This window comes from Cydia strobilella, chromosome 5, assembly GCF_947568885.1.
Source record: "Cydia strobilella chromosome 5, ilCydStro3.1, whole genome shotgun sequence".
In the NCBI taxonomy this organism is placed as follows: domain Eukaryota; kingdom Metazoa; phylum Arthropoda; class Insecta; order Lepidoptera; family Tortricidae; genus Cydia; species Cydia strobilella.
Window position 1 is genome coordinate 11,089,300 of NC_086045.1, and position 21,006 is coordinate 11,110,305.

At 35.1% G+C, this 21,006-nt stretch overlaps 1 protein-coding gene across 2 annotated transcripts in view; it reads left to right on the forward strand.

The window, feature by feature from the left end:
- The window catches only part of LOC134741691 (uncharacterized), a 136,188-nt gene that overhangs the window by 64,980 nt on the left and 50,202 nt on the right, over positions 1 to 21,006 (forward strand). For both annotated transcript variants that reach the window (XM_063674567.1, XM_063674568.1), the window contains exon 2: positions 5,316 to 5,550. In XM_063674567.1, the coding sequence (XP_063530637.1) occupies positions 5,472 to 5,550 (79 nt within the window). In that variant the 5' untranslated portion in view covers positions 5,316 to 5,471. The remainder of the gene's footprint in view (positions 1 to 5,315; positions 5,551 to 21,006) is intronic.

A 21,006-nucleotide genomic window follows, 5' to 3' on the forward strand; every position in this document is an offset into this window, starting at 1 on the left:
GCTATTAACCCGCCAATTTTGACTGCGTGTAAAATCGATAAATGACTGTTGTACTTTGATTAGTATTTTGATGTATTACGGTATAAAATGCTATAAAAAACCATAATAGGTTAAATTTCAGTAAATAAATAAAAAATATAGTGTTACATAATATTGTCTTCGGTTACCGCGATAGTTACTCATGAAATAAAACTGTGAAAACGGATTATATCGCGTATATTGAATTTATAATACATCCCGACGTTTCGAACTCTTTACAGCGTTCGTGGTCAACGGGTGTCAGTTTTATTTCATAAATATAGTGTTCTCAAAGCAAATTATATTGAATGTATTAATACTGTCAAATATACCCTGGGATTTGGTATCCGACTATGGCTCACCTAAAAGGATGTCACCAAACAATAAACTTTCCGGTGATACTCGTACAACGCGTAGTTGGAACTGTTTACAGATGCACCATAAAATATTTTATGTCCAGATACAAAACTTTATTTTATGGTTTGTTTATATGACATGTCACCAAAATGAAAAATGTACGCTTCGGCTTGAGGAATGTGGGGTGCTCTTGTGACAATAAATAGGCGACTGAACTAGACATAAAATGAATTTAGATTATGTCATTTGTCGAAATGTTTATCCCATTCGTCGTTTTAAGTTGTCATTGTAAAATTCGCAATTTATTAATCTACAAATTTCAATTTTGAGTACCTAATCTTTGCGTATGAATGTCAGTTGAAAATTTAATAGTTCAATTTGAGTTCTATGCTGTGTCCAAGTGTCATTCACACTGGGTGTAAATTACCCATTACGATATCAGCCTGTCAGTTAGAACAAAAATTTGACAGTTCCGAACAACTGACAGGCCGGTATCGTCCGGCGGACTGGTAATGAGTGGGCCCCTTAATGTTATAAGACATGAAAGTAATTTTATCGTATACCATTAGAGTATTTTTAAAAATTGCTTCAGCTGCTGACGTAAAAAACCTTTTGTCCGGGTCTGCCTAAAACGTAGTCTGACTAATTCGCGTTATGACAAAACTTCATTTGAAATTCGCTATTCGTCTAAATCGCTATTGACCTATTACTTATATCACCTATTACGCAATCTGCCCCAAACGTAGTAAGCCTAAGTCGCTGTTTGTCCATTTCGCGATACGCCTAATTAGCAGTTAGTCTGAAACACGTTACACCTATATCACAAATAATATATTTCTCCATATATATTTCTTTTCAAAAAATATTTCCTTCTCAACTTAACTAGACGGAGCCCCGCTTGGCGGGGCGCCTATTTTTGGCCGGTTTGCCCTTCGGGCATCTGGAGCTACCTAACAAACCTAACCTACAACCTACGCTTTTTTCCCCAGTGTAATGTTTTCACGGATATCACACTAAATCAATAGGTAGGTAGGTTAGGTTCATTAGGTAGCTTCAGATGTCCGAAGGGCAAACCGCCCAAAAATAGGAGCTCCGCGAAGCGGGGCTCCGTCTCGTTAGGTTGAAAATTCAACATTTTTAGAATTCAACATATCCATTTTACTTATAAATTATTTGGTATAAAAACTTTTTTCAATTATGGCTTAAAAAATGCTCTCGTGTCAAATTCGCTTTTAGACCAATACGTAATAAGTAAGTCTCACGCTGCTAAATTCGCTTTTGCACAAAATCTTAATACGTCCGAGTTTCACTGTGCCAAGTTCGCTTTAGGACAAAAACTCATTAGGCCTAAGTCTTAGTGCGACTAGTTCTCGGTTGGTCTAGGCATAACGCGAAATAGTCAGACTACGTTTTGGGCAGACCCGGACAAAAGGGTAAAAAATGCCTAAACTTTTAATTGTTTACAAGCTTTATTTAACTTGCGCTTCGTTTGTAAGTTGCCTTCAATATTTGCATTTTATTTAATACATGAGTAAAAATTTGGGATGTTTGGCCAAGACCGGTGACAATGTAATGTAATATAATAAAGGATTTGCACTGGATGCGTTCTGCGGTGAGCGGTCAGGTCAAACCCGCATTATGTATAAACAACATTGACAGTTGCTACACACAAAAATAGTATCCAGAACACGCTTCGTCAAAAATGAAAAATAGAGGAGGAGGAGGTAGAGAATGCCTCAAGGCATTAAGTCCGCCTTTTGTACGTTTTACTTATTCTTGTGCAATAAAGTTTAAAATAAATATATAAATAAACATAAAAACCAAAATCAAACAAACATAAAAAATGCTATTCTAACAATTAAGCCCCGAACTGTTCCCTACCTGGCCCAAACGTCCCAAATATGCTAGCTGCATTGCCACGCTGAATAGCCAAAGATATCTATTGGACCAGATAAGAGCTAGCCCGGGGGTCGCAGCCCCTGTCCCTTAGCCGACGGCCAATCTCTCTAATCAGCTTTTTGGCCTCGGTGCACCACGGCCCATGCAACCAATCACAAAGCAGAGGCGACGCAGCAGCGTGTTTAAGTAGATGGAACTATGACAGATGCCGCGACGAAAGTACGTTCCGAAACACCATCGTTGGCTAATTTGCATTGAATCGAGTCTCCTTAAACAAGAAATATTTTATCGAAATGTATGAAGTTTCAAAATTTTTATACCTGACTAGACCGTACCGAAAAAATTCTTATGCTTGAGTCGGAAAGGCCCTAGACTATCCAACGTTGAAAAGAGTAAGGTTGTAGTGTTGCAAATGAAGTTATAATTGTAATGCACAGATTATATTCGACGAGTAGAAAAATTCATTTGTTTACTTTACAATATGTCCGTCTTTGGGTCACAAATTTACATATGATGTGTACTAAATTTCAACTTAATTGGTCCAGTACATACTTTTGGAAAAAATTGGCTGTGACAGACGGACAGACAGACAGACAGACGCACGAGTGATCCTATAGGGGTTCCGTTTTTTCCTTTTGAGGTACGGAACCCTAAAAACTGATTTACCTACTTATAATAAAATTGTGCATTACATCTTGCCGTTAAATTAAGCTTAGGTGAGTCAGGCATCAGGGTCAAAAACAAAATCTTATTTTCCTGCATTAACTTTCAAAGCAAATTGAAGAAAAGATTGCAAGGGAAAAAGAATGATAGGATTTCGTTCCTCCTTTGAGTAATCACAAGCTCCAGTTCCTTATTTCTTTTCTTTCATTATTTTTATTACTTCATTAAGATTATACAAATTGGTAACTTAGAAGCCTGTGCTTTTTATTACGGGGTTACGCGTTTGAACACAGAATGTTAATAAATAAATAAATAATAAATAAATATTATAGCACATTCTTACACAGATTGACTAAGTCCCACGGTAAGCCTAAGGAGGCTTGTGTTATGGGTACTCAGGCAACGATATAAATAATATATAAATATTTAAATACATAGAAAACACCCATGACTCAGGAACAAATATCTGTGCTCATCACACAAATAAAGGCCCTTACCGGGATTCGAACCCAGGACCATCGGCTTCACAGGCAGGGTCACTACCCACTAGGCCAAACCGATCGTCAATGTTTAGTTGTAGTTGTAGTTTCATCGTTTCGTTGAGATACGAAACGATGAAGAAAAGAGAGATATATTAAATTATTATGTATAATTATATACTGGGATGCAATTTGTATGCGGTACTATAATTATCAACTAAGTTGCAAATGTTCAGGTTTTTTGCACTAATAGTAAGACCTAGCTTCCCCTTTGTGTTGGTTTTCGTAAAATGTAATGTTTGCACTAATGCTTGGTATTATAATGCCAAAGCAGATCTTGTGGTATTTTAAAATGCAACCGAGAATTTACTTAGATTAAAAAAGAGGATTGGTTACGTGAAAATATTGCTAAATCCTTTCAACATTTTCTTTGTTAAACTTAATTCGCCACAAAAACAGCGAAGTACAAATAAATATTATAACAACAAGCAAAAGGTGCACAACCGCTCCAGTTAAGTAGGTGACACGCTAAAGAATAGAGACGGGTACACGACAAACAGAAGCAACACCCGCGGCGGGCATAAAACGTCCGCTTACAATACAATTTCTGTGTCGAAAGCCTTTGCACAATACTTCTGTGTCCGACGTTGTCCCACAATACGTGTCGTCCCTTTCAGGTCACTTCCAGTAACGTACTCAAACAAATAATTATGCCGCTTTTATTACACGTGCAGCTAAAATGTAGCTAACGGGTTACACATGGGGAAATACATAGTTTGTTTTTAAATGAAGTATCTCAGGGGTTGAACACGCAATCGGAAATTTACAATAACGAAATAGAATATGTAATAAGTAAAATATTGGCGTATAGTATAAGCGTATTAAAAGTTCTTTGATGTGGTTACAATGTTCAAATTAATGTTAGGTAGACATTTGTGAAATCATTTTTTTTTCTTGGAAATTTCGACCCATGCCACCGTGGCCGGATACCCGAGTGGTTCAAGCACCTGTCCCTGTAAACGGGGGACGCTGGTTCGATTCCAGATCTGGACACTGGAGGCTTTGGTAATTTTTTCATTCGTATATGATATTATTTATTTCGGTTTAATCTTCTTTCGGTTGTGATGAGTGCGTTTTATTGTAGTTGTAACCATAATATATATACTTAATAACAAATACATTTAACTAACACAACTATTCACTTGGTATAGGTAACCTCCATAAAATACTACATTAATATATGTCAATTTGAAACTGACTTCTAAACCTAAATGAAAAAGTTGTTATTTGTGTCATAAAAAATAGTAAAACTATTTTAACTAGTCTTATTGCCATTACTTACTACGAGGAAGACTTACAGAATGCCGTTCAACTTACTGTAATTTAATTTAACAGTAAGTCTTCTACTGTGTTACATTCTTACTGAGATTTTACTTAAAAGTATTATTTCAATCGTGAGATACGTATACGTTAATATAAAAATGTTAAGTAAACATTTTGATATTATAGTTTAATAGGTAGTAACAGATTGGATATTTAATTATACATAGCGGTATTTACTTATTTATTAAAAAAAATATTCAGGCAACAAATTCCATATTACAAATACCTTACAAGACTAACATAATTATATATTATGCATTTTATAAACTTAAAAACTAAACACTATTTAGGTGACAAAACGGCCTGCGGCCGTCGTGAATTATAGACCTTGTTTACAAAATCTAGCTTAACCCCCTCGTTGCACAATGTACTATTTTATGTCCGTTTTGCCACTCATCATTTTATAAAAATATTGTTCAAGCACCTATCGTTTAAAGAACAAAACTTACGTGATAGTAGGTAGTAGTTAGTTAGCAAATTAAGTAGCCACCTAACCAATTTGTTTCTTTTTTTCAGATGTGACCGCATAGACTTCTGGTCTATCAAAGAAAGATGTCGACGAAAAAATCGATAGGACCCAGAACAATGGAAAGAATGAGTGTACACTGAAATTGGACAAGAAAAAAGTAAAAATGTCGGTTCGAGCTAGCGTGGGTTAAGCAAAAGGAAAATATGGCCTTCCAAGGTTTTGCCGGCGAGGTGATTGGCTTTTTCCTGGCTGTGGCGTTCTGCATCATATGCCCTGAATATGGTAAGTTAATTCAATAACCGAAAGCTGTATAATTATTTTATAAAATTATAATTTAATTTACGATGACTATGAAAACGGATTATATCACGTATATTGAATTTATAACACATCCCGACGTTTCGAACCCTTTACAGCGTTCGTGTTCAACGGGTGACTGAGGAAAAATTACAAAGTGCAAAAATACCCTATTACTAAAATAATGAACAATCATAGACTATAAACTTTAAGGCTGGTTGTACATGCAAAATCAGTTCATAAGGCTAGTTATACACTACAATTATTTTCAAGTAAAGATATATATATATATATACGCGATAAAAACTACGCCGGCTCCAACCCTACACCACGGACCCGAGAAGATTTAATTCCCTCCTAAATTGTAGGAGGGTATCCCAATATGGGACCGGCAACAAAAAACCCTATTGGGATACCCTCCTACAATTTAGGAGGGAATTAAATCTTCTCGGGTCCGTGGTGTAGGGTTGGAGCCGGCGTAGTTTTTATCGCGTATTTATATATATATATATATATATATCTTTACTTGAAAATAATTGTAGTGTATAACTAGCCTTATGAACCGATTTTGCATGTACAACCAGCCTTAAAGTTTATAGTCTATGATTGTTCATTATTTTAGTATGTGGGTATTTTTGCACTTTGTAATTTTTCCTCAGTCACCCGTTGACCACGAACGCTGTAAAGGGTTCGGTTCGAAACGTCGGGATGTGTTATAAATTCAATATACGCGATATAATCCGTTTTCAAAGTTTTTAATTCATGAGTAACTATCGCGGTAACCGAAGACAATATTAATTTACGATGCTTTTCTCACCTCTTACGACAACGACGAACCGAGTCTTAACTGTTTTGCCAGCGACGCTAGATCAAGGGAGATGAAGATGAAGAACATGTTTGTACGTATTATTGTGTTTGTACTAAGTTTAAAGTACTTAGCCACCATTTTGTGATAGTTCTTATTCACAAACAATCGTTAGGTAATCCAATTTAGTGCCGTGTTTGATTGTGCGATAGACCATTGTTCTATGCATTGTATATTTTTCGTTATCTAGTTTGTATAAACTATATTCAATATAGTTTTGTCAACAAGAGCTATTGTGAATTGCAATTTGTTTATTTATTTTTAACTCAACTTATTGAATCATGTTTGAATTGGATGAACATTATGTGTGTCCAGTCAAGAGGAAGTATTAGGTAAGGGAAACATTATTTTGCTTGCATAAGGAGATAATTTAAGAAATCGTGTATTTATATTAACAACAATCCGGATTTCTTACGAAAATACCTATCATGTTATGAAATTTCAAAATTTTCGCCAAATAGTAATAAAGCGCTAAGTGAATAATAAACTTATGCATAGCAGAGAAACTTAACTAAATTCCAACTCATACATTTTAGAGAAAAAATGACAAATTCTACCCCTAATGAGATATACGTCTATCGTATGCGATCTGTCGCTGGTAAAAAGTAAATAGGTACGTTACGTTAACGTTAGGCAATATTCTTTCCTCTAGAATCAAGAAGGTTGTTGTTTTGTTTTATCATTTATGTTCCATGGAAGTTTACAGCTCTGCTGTGTGCAATTTATTAGCAGTCAATAGGAAAATGATAATTAGGGGAAAACTATAACTTTAGATCAGATATATTGGATCTATTTTTTATAATTCTTCTGCATTACTTGACATTGTTTAAAAATTAACTGTAACCTATACTTAAATAATATTGGAAGTTTAAAAAAAATATCATGAAAGTTCTTTTTTTCTAAATCGCGGAAATTCTTATAAAAACGTAAGAACCTACGAAAAAACTACAATTGTGTACTATAATTATAATTTGATATTTTGTCTATTATTTCCAATCAAAGCTTTACATCTAAACTCATGTCATCCAGAAAAAAAAATTTTTTTCTATAAGACGATCTTCGTCTCAGAGTGTACTAGTAGTCCATCATTCGGACTTTGTTGTTGATTTTTGACCGACTACTTGGGTTGTCATGGGCGGCACTATCGTTTAGAGCCTCAAGCAAACAAGCAAAACCAAGTATTTGGTTAAAAATCAACAAAAACGTCCGAATGATGGACCACTAGTACACTCTGAGACGAAGATCGTCTTATAGAAAAGTTTATTTTTTTCTGGATGACATGGGTTTAAATGTAAAGCTTTGATTGGAAATAATAGACCAGATACTAAGTTACAATTATAGCATACAATTGTATTTTTTTCGTAGGATATTACGTTTATAAGTATTTCCGCCAGGTAGTAAAAAAGCCGATTTTCATGATATTTTTTTTATATTTCCAATAATAAAAAACCGGCCAAGTGCGAGTCGGACTCGCGCACGAAGGGTTCCGTACCATTACGAAAAAAAAAACAACAAAAAAATCACGTTTGTTGTATGGGAGCCCATTAAAATATCTGTTTTTAGTATTTGTTGTTATAGCGGCAACAGAAATACATCATCTGTGAAAATTTTAACTATCTAGCTATCACGGTTCATGAGATACAGCCTGGTGACAGACGAACAGACGGACAGCGTAGTCTTAGTAATATGGTCCCGTTTTTACCCTTTGGGTACGGAATCCTAAAAACTGTAATAGATGTCATATATTAAAGAAAAAAAAAACATCAAAATATTTAATAAAATAATTTGATTTGTTCCCAAACTTGTTTACTTCCAATATTATTTAAGTATAGGTTACAGTTAATTTTGAATCAATGTTAAGTAATGCAGAAGAATTATAAAAAAAGATCCAATATAATTGATCTAAAGTTATAGTTTTCCCCTAATTTTCATTTTCCTATTGACTGCTATTTTATTGCACACAACTGTACGTTCTTAGGATGCTTATATATTTCTCTTATTCTCGCTTTATGTTTTCCAAATCTTTTGCCATTTTGCCGTGGTATTTTTCTAAGCGCATTTAGACATAATATGCTTGCGAATATTTCTCAGAATATTACATTCCCTTCTATGTTTCTATATGCGCAGCTCTCTGAAAATTCAGTGCATGCATAGCGTTAAAGTACTTCAGTCGACGTTATATCTCTCTAAGCAGGAGTATTTGCCATATACCATGTGTCCTTTTTGAAGCCTTTTCTGAATATGAGCTCTTTGTCAGCAAAGTTCCAAAATCGAATTCGATACAAAACAAAAATAAATTGTACCTACCCTGTTGGCAAAGGCCTTCATGGGTTAACAAAAACATAATATAGATTCTTTTTGTAGTCAAGTCACGTTCAAAGCCGGGGAACTTCATAGCTGCAGACGCGGAATAGTTATAATATGTTAGGATAAAGAAGCATGCGGATGACGTAAGACGAGCTTATTCTTTTTTACGTTATAGTTATTAACGGTTAGCCCCTGTTTGTTGATTGGCAATTTGGAAGGATATATATATGCGTTGAATTTAGAGTTAAACATGATTATGTTTTTCATTCATGCGTCACGCTCTTAACAATGTCTTAAAACTAAAAATGGAAAAATAAAAACTTTTATAAAAAAAAGATAAACCGACTTCAAAAAGGATGAAATAAAATATTATCCTTTTTAGGGTTCCGTGTTTAAGTATATGCGTTACCAACTGATATGTTTGAAGTCGGTGCCAAGCCAAGTAGTAACAATACCAGTCAAAAATAATCAGCTTTATGTCTATAAATCCCATTACAACTGTACAAATATTATAAACGTGAAAGTAATTCTGCCTGCCTCTTTGTTACCTTTTCATGGCTTAACAACTGAACCGCTTTAGCTGAAATTTGGCATGAAGGTTCCTTGAATTGTTTTATATTTTGAAATGTAGTCCTCTGGATAAGCGACAGAAAATAACTCAGTCCCAATCCCACACTTGCGTGCTATGGACTGTTTAAGAATTAAATCACATTTACAAACGGGTCTATCGCGAATTTATTTTGTTACCTTTATTTACCGACGTTTCGACAGGTTTGTAAATGTGATTTAATATGTGTTCAAAACGCGAAAGTTTTAAATGTTTAAGAATTAGTAAGAAATGCTCTCTAAAAAATACGACAACAAATAAACGCATTAGATTTACACTAATATGCCGACAAGCATGGTACGAACTGCGCCAAGAAGGTTCAACCGTGTGTTCTGTTCTGTGTGTTCTTAAATACCTACAGAAAGTTCGTTTATTGTCGTCGTGTAACGCTGCGTCTTACATAGGCGAACACTCGCGAACGCGAAGCGGAGCGACACGGCGCGGCACAGCCGGCCCAAGGCGTTCGCGTTCGCAACGAGATCGCCCACACTTCTATAGGTACTAAAGGATTAATTAAGGCGCCGTGCCGCGCCGCTTCGCGTTCGCGTGTTGTTCGCCTACGTAGTACGCTGCGTTAGGCAATTCAACGTACATACTTATATAGCCGCATCCTTATCGAATTGCACCAAACTCACTATTAATATATGGTTCAAAATTTGGCTTGGCACCGACTTCAAACATATCAGTTGGTAACGCATAAACTTAAACACGGAACCCTAAAAAGGATAATATTTTATTTCATCCTTTTTGAAGTCGGTTTATCTTTTTTTATAAAAGTTTTTTTAATGTATATAAATGACTTGCCGAATTACTTATCCCACAAATGTATTCCATTTGCAGATGACACATCTATTATAATTGATTTGCTGACATATAATGATGATATAAATTTAACATTGGACCAGGGTATGTCCTTAAACTACGTCCAAAAGAGAGGTATAGGCACTGTGAATGACATCTCGCTTTGTGTGGTAGGGCACAGGACAGCGGATGTCATTCCAGATCTAGAGCAGAGCCCAACTGGGGAGGTACCTCCACCTTACAGAAAACCGCAGCCAAATAACACTAGACCCTACTAATAGTGTTGTGTTCCTGCCGGTGAGTAAGGTTGCCAGAGCTCGAGGGAGAGGAGTGTTAGGGTCGACAACGCGCATGTAACTCCTCTGGAGTTGCAGGCGTACATAGGCTACGGAGACTGCTTAACATCAGGCGGGCCGTATGCTTGTTTGCCACCGACGTAGTAAAAAAAAAAAAAAACATTAGCTCAAACATTAGTTAATATTAAAAAAACTAATTATATACAATTTCGTACAGAACGAGCTACGCCGCCTAACTTAAATGTATAATAACGATCCTATAGAAGAAGTTAAATGTACGAAATTTTTGGGAATAATGGTTGACTGTCAGTGCAAATGGCGAGAACATGTAGATAAGGTCTATTCAAAACTCAACAGTTTTGTGTTTGCCTTGAGACGAACCAGACAAACAGTTTCCACAGAAGCGGCTTTAATGGCATACCACGGTTACGTTAGCTCAACAATAAGGTATGGTTTAGTAATTTGGGGTAATTGTACACTAATAAATCAAATATTTTTGGCTCAAAAGCGGTGTGTCTGGGCTGTTTTTAATTTAGACCGAAGTGCATCGTGTCGGCCTTTCTTCATACAGCACAATATTCTAACTGTTGCTTGCGTGTATATAGCTGAGATCTGTATGTTTGTTAATAAATATAAAGATGAATTCATAGAAGCACAACAGATGAGCTCTCGTAATGTTAGACAACAATATAAACATAAATTACACAAACCAGCTACAAAACTAGAATTAGCATCTAAAAATTCATACATCATGTGCATTACAATTTATAATAAGTTACCGGATGAATTTAAAGGTGAATACAACATTTAAGAAAATGATGAAAGCTTGGCTGTGTGGGAAATGTTTCTACAGTGTGGGCGAGTTCCTTAATAGTTAAGTTAATATAATATGCATGGACTTAGGCTAGTTTAATTAATTTTGTATGCGAGTTTGTAGGCACAATGTGGAGATCCTATGTACTTACATATTGTAAATAGTTTTAAGACCTCTGTAACCCATATTGACAAATAAATTATCAATCAATCAATCAGAACATAGTGCGCGCAAGATTTTATATGGGACTTGAAGGAAAAATATTGCTCCTGCTCACATTACAAAATAAAATAATTGATAAATGTTGTAAATAAAGGCAAGCGTATACCATATGATATTATGATATATTAAAATATGAAAGTAAATAAACCAGAAATACATACCAAAGTCAGCATTAGTTCTTGTAAAAAGACTTAAGGCGGTTCCCTGAGCCAGAAGGCGAAAAATCTCCTTATATGATCCTATTTTTCTAAGAGACGTTGATACTCGTAGACGTGGAAAAAATAGTATACTTATTTAGTTCTTGATTATATTCTCTTAATTTATAAGCTTCCGATACACGAATTATGACAATTCGCTCAATACAATTAATTCCCAATGATGATGAGGATGATGATGATAAACAAAAAAAAGAAGCAATCTTAACTTAAATAGTAATTTTACTTCCGAATTTCGATGTTGTAAGGCAACGTTTTTAAAGTAAATAAAAATCGACAAAATTTGATCAAAATTGACACTTGGCGCGCAGGGTTTTTCCCATTCTTTCTTGCGAAATGTGACAGTGTAACGGGACTCTCACTGACTTTAGTGTACAATACCTGGGCGACTGACGTTGTCGTCGTAAGTTTTAATGGGGTGGGGGTAGATTAATTGTTATCACCTGCACATGTCTCATGAAAAGTGTTCGAGTTATTTTTGTTTTATGTAAGAATGTAAAACTCAGGAAAGAGCTCTATTTACTATAGTGTATAGGAGGATATTGTTGTGCCAGAATTCGTAAAGTTACCGGTTTGCCTAGTTAAAACGCCCGGTAAGCAATGGGAATACAGGGCGAATTTCGCGGCTCGCTAATTTTTTTGTGTCGATTGATTTGACTTTTCTGTAGTAGTATACCTATAGTTTTCGAATATTGGTTGCGACGGATTTGAAAGCTGATGTTTTCGGCACGATGTTTGAGATAAAATACAAATCAATGCACAAATATTGGCTTGGATGATTATGTAGAATGAGATATAGATTTTTTTTTTATTTCCTGCAACATGCAGTCGGCAGAAATACCGAAAATTGCATTTCTCAATAAAATTATCTTATCTTGCAGATCAGCCAGTTGCTCATAGTATCTTTCTGAAGCGGCGCAGTGCTTTTATAAGTAAATCTTTTAGTGCTTGAAATTGGAGACCCTGGATGTCCAAAACATGTCACGAAAGTGACTATAAAATACGTATGGTAGAGTTTCGTACTTTAATTTTTATGCAATAATCTCGTTTTTTTACGAACCTACAAGTCTTATTTCTAGAATGACATTCCACCTTCAAAACATCTCGTGTCATCTTGATCTCATATGTATAAGCAAATAAATTATAACAAAAAAAAATAAGATCAAATGCTGCTCAGGGCTTGCGTTATGAACATTATCACTCATAGTTTTAGTTGGCCAAGACGAACTACGTCAACAATGTGCATTAGTTATTAGATTAAACATCGTCGAATTCAAAATTTTTGCTTTATTTAATTGGGTATTTCTCTATAGGCCTAAACCGACGTACCCGTAATCACGCCGCAACAACTTTCAACTGAAACTATTTCATTTACGTGAAATCCCTTTAGAGTATTTATTGAAATTTCTCGTAAAATAAGAGGAATTCCCATTCGTTATTTGATTATAAATAGTTGTAACGAGTTATTTTAACGTTTGTATAAATTACATTGCCACTTGCGACTATTTAATGACGAATTTATTTACAATTTTATGTTTGACTCTCTAACTCTCTTGTAAATAATTGGTTATTTATGTTTACTATTTGCAATGTTAGGGTTTGTTTTTACTTTGATAGTCAACAAAAAATCAAAACATTGGGCAATAAAAAATACACGATTCTCCATAATATGGAGTACTACATATAAAACTTAGTAATATTATGTATTACTAAGTTTATGTAACGGATAGGAATAAGGTTGAGAGGTATGAGATATAGACGGTTTATTTATTATAAATATAGGTACTTTAATGTCTAGACCACTTGGTAATTTATATTACAACATAATATAAAAAAATAGTACACAAATTAAAACTTCGTTCTCACTACATGCAAAATATAATAAACACATTATGCTCCCTGTTCACTCATAGTTACAAGAATTACTTAGCTAATAGATAAAATTAAGTACAGAAAAAAAAAACGTTTTAATAAAAAAAAATTAAGAATTGTTTGCAAAAATTATTATAATTATATAAAAGTGTGCTTAAACTAGTACTGAACAGTATGTAGATATAATTTATTATTTCTAATTCTGGTAACCTTTTCAGTTTCCATAAACATTGATTAATAGGAGCTGTTAAAATTATAGGTATGTATACACGGTTTTTATCACACGTTAATGAACCCGCTTCAAAATAGGTCACCAGCGGGTCAGTGCTATTCGCTCCACGTGACAGCCGCGGTAGAAGGCACTATGATTATAAATATTATCATAGAATATGTATGCGTAACCGTAGGTCTGTAAGGTGTATTGGGTAAATGCGAACTACGAGTATTTATCGACAAGCTGGTAAGCCATATACGGTTTATATTTTTCTCCACTCTTTTAAGAATTTTTCAAAAGTTATCGTTTGTTACTAATAAGTATGAAGTGTACATATGAGTTCATATTTTGTTTGCAACATACAAGATGCCATTTTTACTTTATAAGCACTCCAAGTTAGTGTTTGACTTTTTTTTGGTAGGGAAAGTGCGGACTATGTCCCATAATCGACCCTGTTTACTTTAGACGCATGATTTAAGCAATATAAATCCGGCCTTTCTTCATCCTGTTAGGTAAAAAACTCAATTATTTTGTACCAATATTAAGTCACATGATAAATTTAATTTCAGGCAACTGTTAATATTGGCTCAAAATGTAAACTTAAAATTCTTATAAAACAATAGGTTTAAATTAAGGGAACTAGTTTGAAGTTGGACTGGAAGTGTGTCGCAATTTTTTTCTTACTAGCGCTCGCGTTTTTCACTCGAAATAAATGAAAGACAATGAAAAGTCCCTTTATTTTTGGAATACGAGTGATAGAAATTTAATGATGGGGATGGTCATGGGGTTTTTCATGGAATGGTTGGGTTGTTCAGGAAGGTGGTGGTGGTGGAGTGAAGAAAATGGTGCTAGCTCGTCAATTAAATCGGCTTTGTGCACCGTGTGCTAGTTTAACGGGAGGGGTTACGAGACTTTAATGTACGCTCTCTAAATTCAATAATCAGACTACAATACAATCTGTACAATCAGACAATACAGATAATCATACTTTTAATACCCGTTACATTGCCTATACTGTTTTTATTACTTTAAAATTCAGGTGATAACCAAAAGTTGCTGATTGCAAATAAAAAACCTTGCTTTATTACTAGTTAGGTTCAGTATGGCTCTGAACTTTTGGTAGTGATTAATGACATTTGGTTGTCATCTGACGAAAAGTTGTTATAATTATTGTTCCTATTATTATACTAAACCCACACTAAAACTTCCAGTGCTCAGGGCAGGACTGGGTGGGAATTGTGTAGGGCAGGGCATGTTATTAATACGCTCAAAAATGTTGACTATAATGTTGGTACAGTGAACTGCGAAATTGCATGGAGCAATTATGAATTAATTAATTGATAAAATTCGCCATGCACTTTTACGGCTGATTGCGTGCGTCACATGCGTCAGCCAGGTGGCCTAGTAGTTATGGCGTCTGCCGCGAATACAGAAGACACTGATCAGTTTCCATTTCTTGGTCAAAGTGACCAAGGCATGGAAACTGATGCCTTCCTTCCTTCCTTCGCATGATTGTGACAAGGTATTTTTCACTTCATAATGATTATTTTCTTCAATTTTAATAATTTATTTTAGAATCCCAAAAAGTTATTTTACATTCTGTAGTACGTTATGTTCGTCGTACTTTACTTCTTTTCATCTTTAAATATTTATTAAATAACTCACTTCAATAGGCTTGTTTTTTTCACAACACGGTATGTAACTCGGATAGTAGGTATAAAATGTACCTATCTTATCGAAGTTGATCGATGCAGATACGATAGGAATTAAAAAAGAAGGAAGCCCTGTCATAAGTTTTCACTATAAAGACGTATCATTTACCCGTCTATCCTGGATAACACCCGGAGTTCCAGGATCTTGCACGTGCGCGGGGCTAAATCTAGATGATCACCGGGATTTGCGATAAATTGAAGGGAAGCTTTGCCGGCGCACTTTTGTGATACCAATGTCCTTTGAGTATTTAAGCTTTACTTGAAATATTGTAAATAATTATGTGTACAAAATTAATAATCAACAATTGTTTTTCAATCGTATGTTCTAATCATAATGCTTAGTCATATCGCTCCTGCACGTCCGAAAGGTAAAAGATACAATATATAATTAAGGGGACGACCGCTTCTCTATACAAATGGGGACCATTTTCCTCTCTGGATATTACGAGTAACATTATAGAAAATAATATGTTTACATAATTTTATAATATTTTATTAACCACCGCTATGCACCTTCGATTTTTTTTTCGATTAGGAGCGTTAGAAGCTTTTAAATATTTGAATGGAATTTGTTTTTCGCTTATAACTTATACATATTAAAAACTCGAAAACAGTCAAACGAAGGCATACCTAACTAAGTAACTATGGTAAATACACAACTTTGGGAACAAATCAAATTATTTTATTAAATAAATTATGAAGTGAAATAGATGTCATACATTAAAGAAAAAGTGACGAAGCCCTCCAGTAGTGAAGGCCGGATTCGAACTGGCGTCTAGCAATACGGGCTAACGCCTTAAACCTCTAGGCCACCCTGCCACGGCCGAACCGGTCCCAATTTCTCGAGTTATGGTGACTATGCAATAAAATGTGTATAAATATTTTCTATAAAGTCAATGTCCAGGGAGGAAAATGGAGACAACGTTTTTATTAAGAAGCGGTCGTCCACTATCTTCTTAATACGTATTTATTTTCGTCTCGCTTTAATCTTAACTTAAATACAAATGTATAACATGAATGAAATACAACATAACATAATTCAGTAAGAGTAAGTAATTAATACTTTTTGCCTTGCCAAAACTACGTATATGATATTATTTTGAGTGTTTGAGAGCTTATTCCAAAAATAATTGAAGTGCAGAATATAAGCAAATGCGAACTTATGCTTCTTTTGAACTGCTCAGTTAGAAGAAATCAAAGTCGCATCTAAGAGATTTTTTTTAATAGAAAAATACTAAATGATTTACAGTTATCCAGACAAGTACCTACCTTCTTGCCAGGCCAATCAAGCCAGCCCAGGCCAAAGGCCATTTACAATATTTATAAAACGGTCTGTCTGGTCCACATAGTTAATTAAATATTGAATCAGTTTTGATGAGTCAATTATGTTTTAGCTCTCCTGAAAAGTTCACTTTTTTTTCTACAAAGATACTGTGCTATAACATGACCAAATGGTTGGGCACCTATCCACATGAACAAATGGGGCATTTTCTATGAAAAGGGACCTTATTGTTGGTGGCGCTTACGCCGCACAGCGCCGCGCGGCATTGTATTTATATCGGAGGATCGTTAATAATGGCGTAAGCGCCATCGACAATAAGGTCCCGTTTTAAAGAAAATACCACAAATAGTTACTTAAAGAAGTAGGTATCCTCGTTACGAACTTTAACTATTCTAAGATACGTGACACTTAACTCTTTCAAAGAAGGTAGTTAATTACTTACACTAAAGCACTTAATTAGGAACTTGGAAATTAGGTACTAGTTTAGGAGTCTGTCTGTCTGTGCAGACTTAATTACATAATTATTTCGTAGAAGTGATTAAACTCTTATCAGTGAATGTCGCTTGCTAATGCAAGGTACTTATACTATAACTTCAGTTAATTTCTAATCCAGGTTTTTCGAAGTGAGATAAGCGCTACCAACAGCCGGGCTAGCACATGATTGGCGCGAGAGTATCTCGCCGCGACATTGACTACTCGTCCCCCTTTAATTCATACAGTTAGTAAAAGACGGGTAATCTATCTCGCGGCGAGATACTGTCGCGTCAATCATGTGCTCGGCCTACTGATCTGTTTAAAGTTGGTGCTTAACCCGAAGACGTTCTCCAGTCATCTGCGAAACAAAATCTATGCAGGACTTGCGAAATGAAGGGTGTGGACTTTTCCTAACCTTAACTTAGTATTAATACTTTATCTTATTTTAGTAATAGATTTAAGTTTTCTGTAGATTTAGATTTTAGTAATATTATAGATTTAATAATATTATAGATTTAAATTTTAGTAATAGATTTAAGTTTTCTGAATAAAATAAACTAGGGATAGGTAAAGGGGATAGATATTGCGGTGCATCCATACGATTGTTTCGGATTTCGAAAGAATATCCCATTTTTACGTTTTTACTTGTGTACAATAAGTTTTTTGCCAACATTTTATTTTTGGTAAAAGTTTTTATCGCTGACTGTACTTTTATATCAACAAGTAACTAGTAGGTACTCATCGAGACAATTCTAACAAACCCAAACACAATTAGGTTGCGCTGTCTTATCAAAGAGTTGCTATGGCCAACTCCTGTCTCCGTCATCAGATCAGCTCTACGGTAGGTACCAGAATATTGCATTGTCATCCATGTATAATTATGCATATTATGCATATTTTTGGCATCATCGGAAACCGGGAAGTGGGTCAAATTTTACTTGCAAGATTTGACCCGTACAATCATAATTTGCAAGTTAAATAAATGCTTGGTAAAAAAAAAAACATTAGTTAACTATGGCCCTTGTACCAATTCTTAAAGGTATCTTTAATTACCAATCATTTGCGTTCCTCAAACAAAAGTTAATTGCGATGTTGATCAATCACAGATCAAGTGAAATTCCGTTTTGATCCCGGTGTTTAATACCTACTTGAGCTTACGTGAATTACTCGTGGGTTAACGTGGTTACTCAGGGTTAACGTGGTCCTCTCATATAGACTATCTTTGCGACTCACTTTCATAGGCGTGTTTCGCCCTGTCCAGACTCGCGCCAAGCCTGTCTCCAAGTAACCTAAAAAAGGCATATTACGGATACTTTCACTCCATCCTTATCCGAGGCGTTGATCTCTGGGGTTTGGCCGCTAACCGTGACAAGGTATTCAAAATACAGAAAAGAGCTTTGCGTGTAATCTCCAACAAACCGTTCGACCACCCCGCCAAGGAACTATTTAAGACCCATAAGATATTCACACTGCCAGCCGTTTATATATTAGAAGCATGCAAATACGTTAGAGCAAACCTAGATGCATATAAAAAAACCTGTACCCGCGACGCAGACAGCCGCAGAATGCCCATGCTAATCGCTCCTACTCAACGACTCGCGAAGGCCCGAAAGTCTCTCAGTGTTATCGGGCCAAAAATATACAACAAAATTCCTAATGACATTAAATTTACAGAAAGCGATTCAATATTTAATAAAAAACTTAAATGTCTACTCCTTGACCAAGCATGTTCCTCTATTGATGATTTTATGAAAGAGATTATTTAAAATATTATTGTATTCACAACTATTGCACGATGATTATTTAAGAAATTGTAAACTTTGACCAATGTATTTTATCAATCATATTTAATTGTATATAACTGTCGTATTTCAAATGTACCTGTGTGACCTGTAAAATTATTTTTACCAATAAATAAACTGAACTGAACTGAATACCGTCATCGGTATGAATTATTGCAGAATAAAGCAACATTAACTCCACGAAAAACAATCAACGGGCGCGTAGCCAACGTGCCAACCGTTAACACTCCGTAGCGTATCGTAGTCATCTCTCTATCACTCTTCCACACTAGTGCGACAGTGACAGTTGCTTGTCATTCGCTATGGAGCGTTAACGATTGTACGTTGGCTACGCACCCTGGCTGCGTTATACAGTAATAAACAAAAAATTTTGGCCGAGCAAATCAATTCACGGATAATTTAAGCTCAATCTCAATTAATTTTCTGGCTGGACTAAACTCTATTTATTTCAGCAAAAGGCTGATTTCATTATCTCTAAATCAGTTTTTTTAGAAATTAAAAAAAGGGATAAAAGGGAGTATTTAGCTCATTCACTCGCCACTTAGTTAGAGGCTTTATTGTCCATGGTGCCTCTTACTTTTCAGGGTTCGTTTCTTACTCGATTATATTTACTCGTTTTTTAAATTACCTGACGAGTGATAAGAGTTCGAAAGCATTTGAACCCATTGTGACTAGCGATATTAATTGCTGCTGCAAAAACTGCAATTAACATGCAAAAAACTAGCGACTATTTATTGAAATATTCTAAAATTAAAGTAAGTTCCATAACTACCTAACTACTAACTATACTTTTAGGGTCACCATAGAATAAAGCCTTAAAAGCCACTCTGTAGGTATAGGTTGAGTCTTCTTTTGTACCGTAGCTAGGAGGGTTGGTAGGGTAGGGAAGCCATTGTTGGCGATTAGCTGTTTCGATATCACATTGCGGCAGTTTTTATTCGCAACGCGGTCCTATTTTCGTCGCTGCGCGTACAAAAGTCGCCATGTGTTTTTAACCTACTTTACAGGAGACACAAAAAACTGTTTATTTCGATAATTATTGGACATAAATGAATCAATATTTTTGTGACAAAAGTATTTGCACTTTAACATACATTAAGGAATTACATGAAAAAATATTTCAGTTTTAATAATATGAAAAAAATACTTTTTCATAAATATGTCACATAGCGAGTTTTGTTTGGGTCATAAATAACCTCTAAGTGTCTTACCATTACATGGTTAGATTTAATTGTTAAGGACCCTATACATTTTTTGTTCTTTATCGTCACATGGCTATTTAATAATATGATGTGAGCGTTCAATAAAACAGAAAAAAATGCTATGTAAGTCAATATAATTGAATTTTATTCGTGAATGAATAATCTACGTACTTTTTTATTATAACTATTACTTTATGATCAATTTGTTTCAGTCAATATCTTTGAACTAAATATGTTTACCTAGGTAACTCATTTAAATTGGTTTGATAATTATTTGCCCGCCCAATAAGTAATCAAATAATATACATATATACGAAGCAAGGAGAAAAACGATAAAAAACTATTTTTTCTAGTTTTGTAATCAAAATGTTGCCTTTAAAATCTTGAATTGTAAAAAGTCTCATCTCTTTAAGGACTCTCTTCTTCCTGCCCTTATCCCACGTTATGTGGGGTCGGCACAACAAGTTTTTCTCTTCCATTCTCCTCTATCTTTGGTCACCTCAGCACTCACTCCTTTCTTTCTCATATCCTCTTTCACACAATCCATCCATCGTTTTTTGGGTCTCCCATCCGCTCTCCGTCCATCAGCATTCATCCCTAACATTGTTTTGCCTATGTGACATTCATCTTTCCTCGTTACATGCCCATGCCACGGCGCGAACCTATATACTACTCCTCATCTTCTCCGTTACCGGTGCTACTTTCAAACTTCCCCTTATATACTTATTCAACAGTCAAATATCAGATGACAGTCAT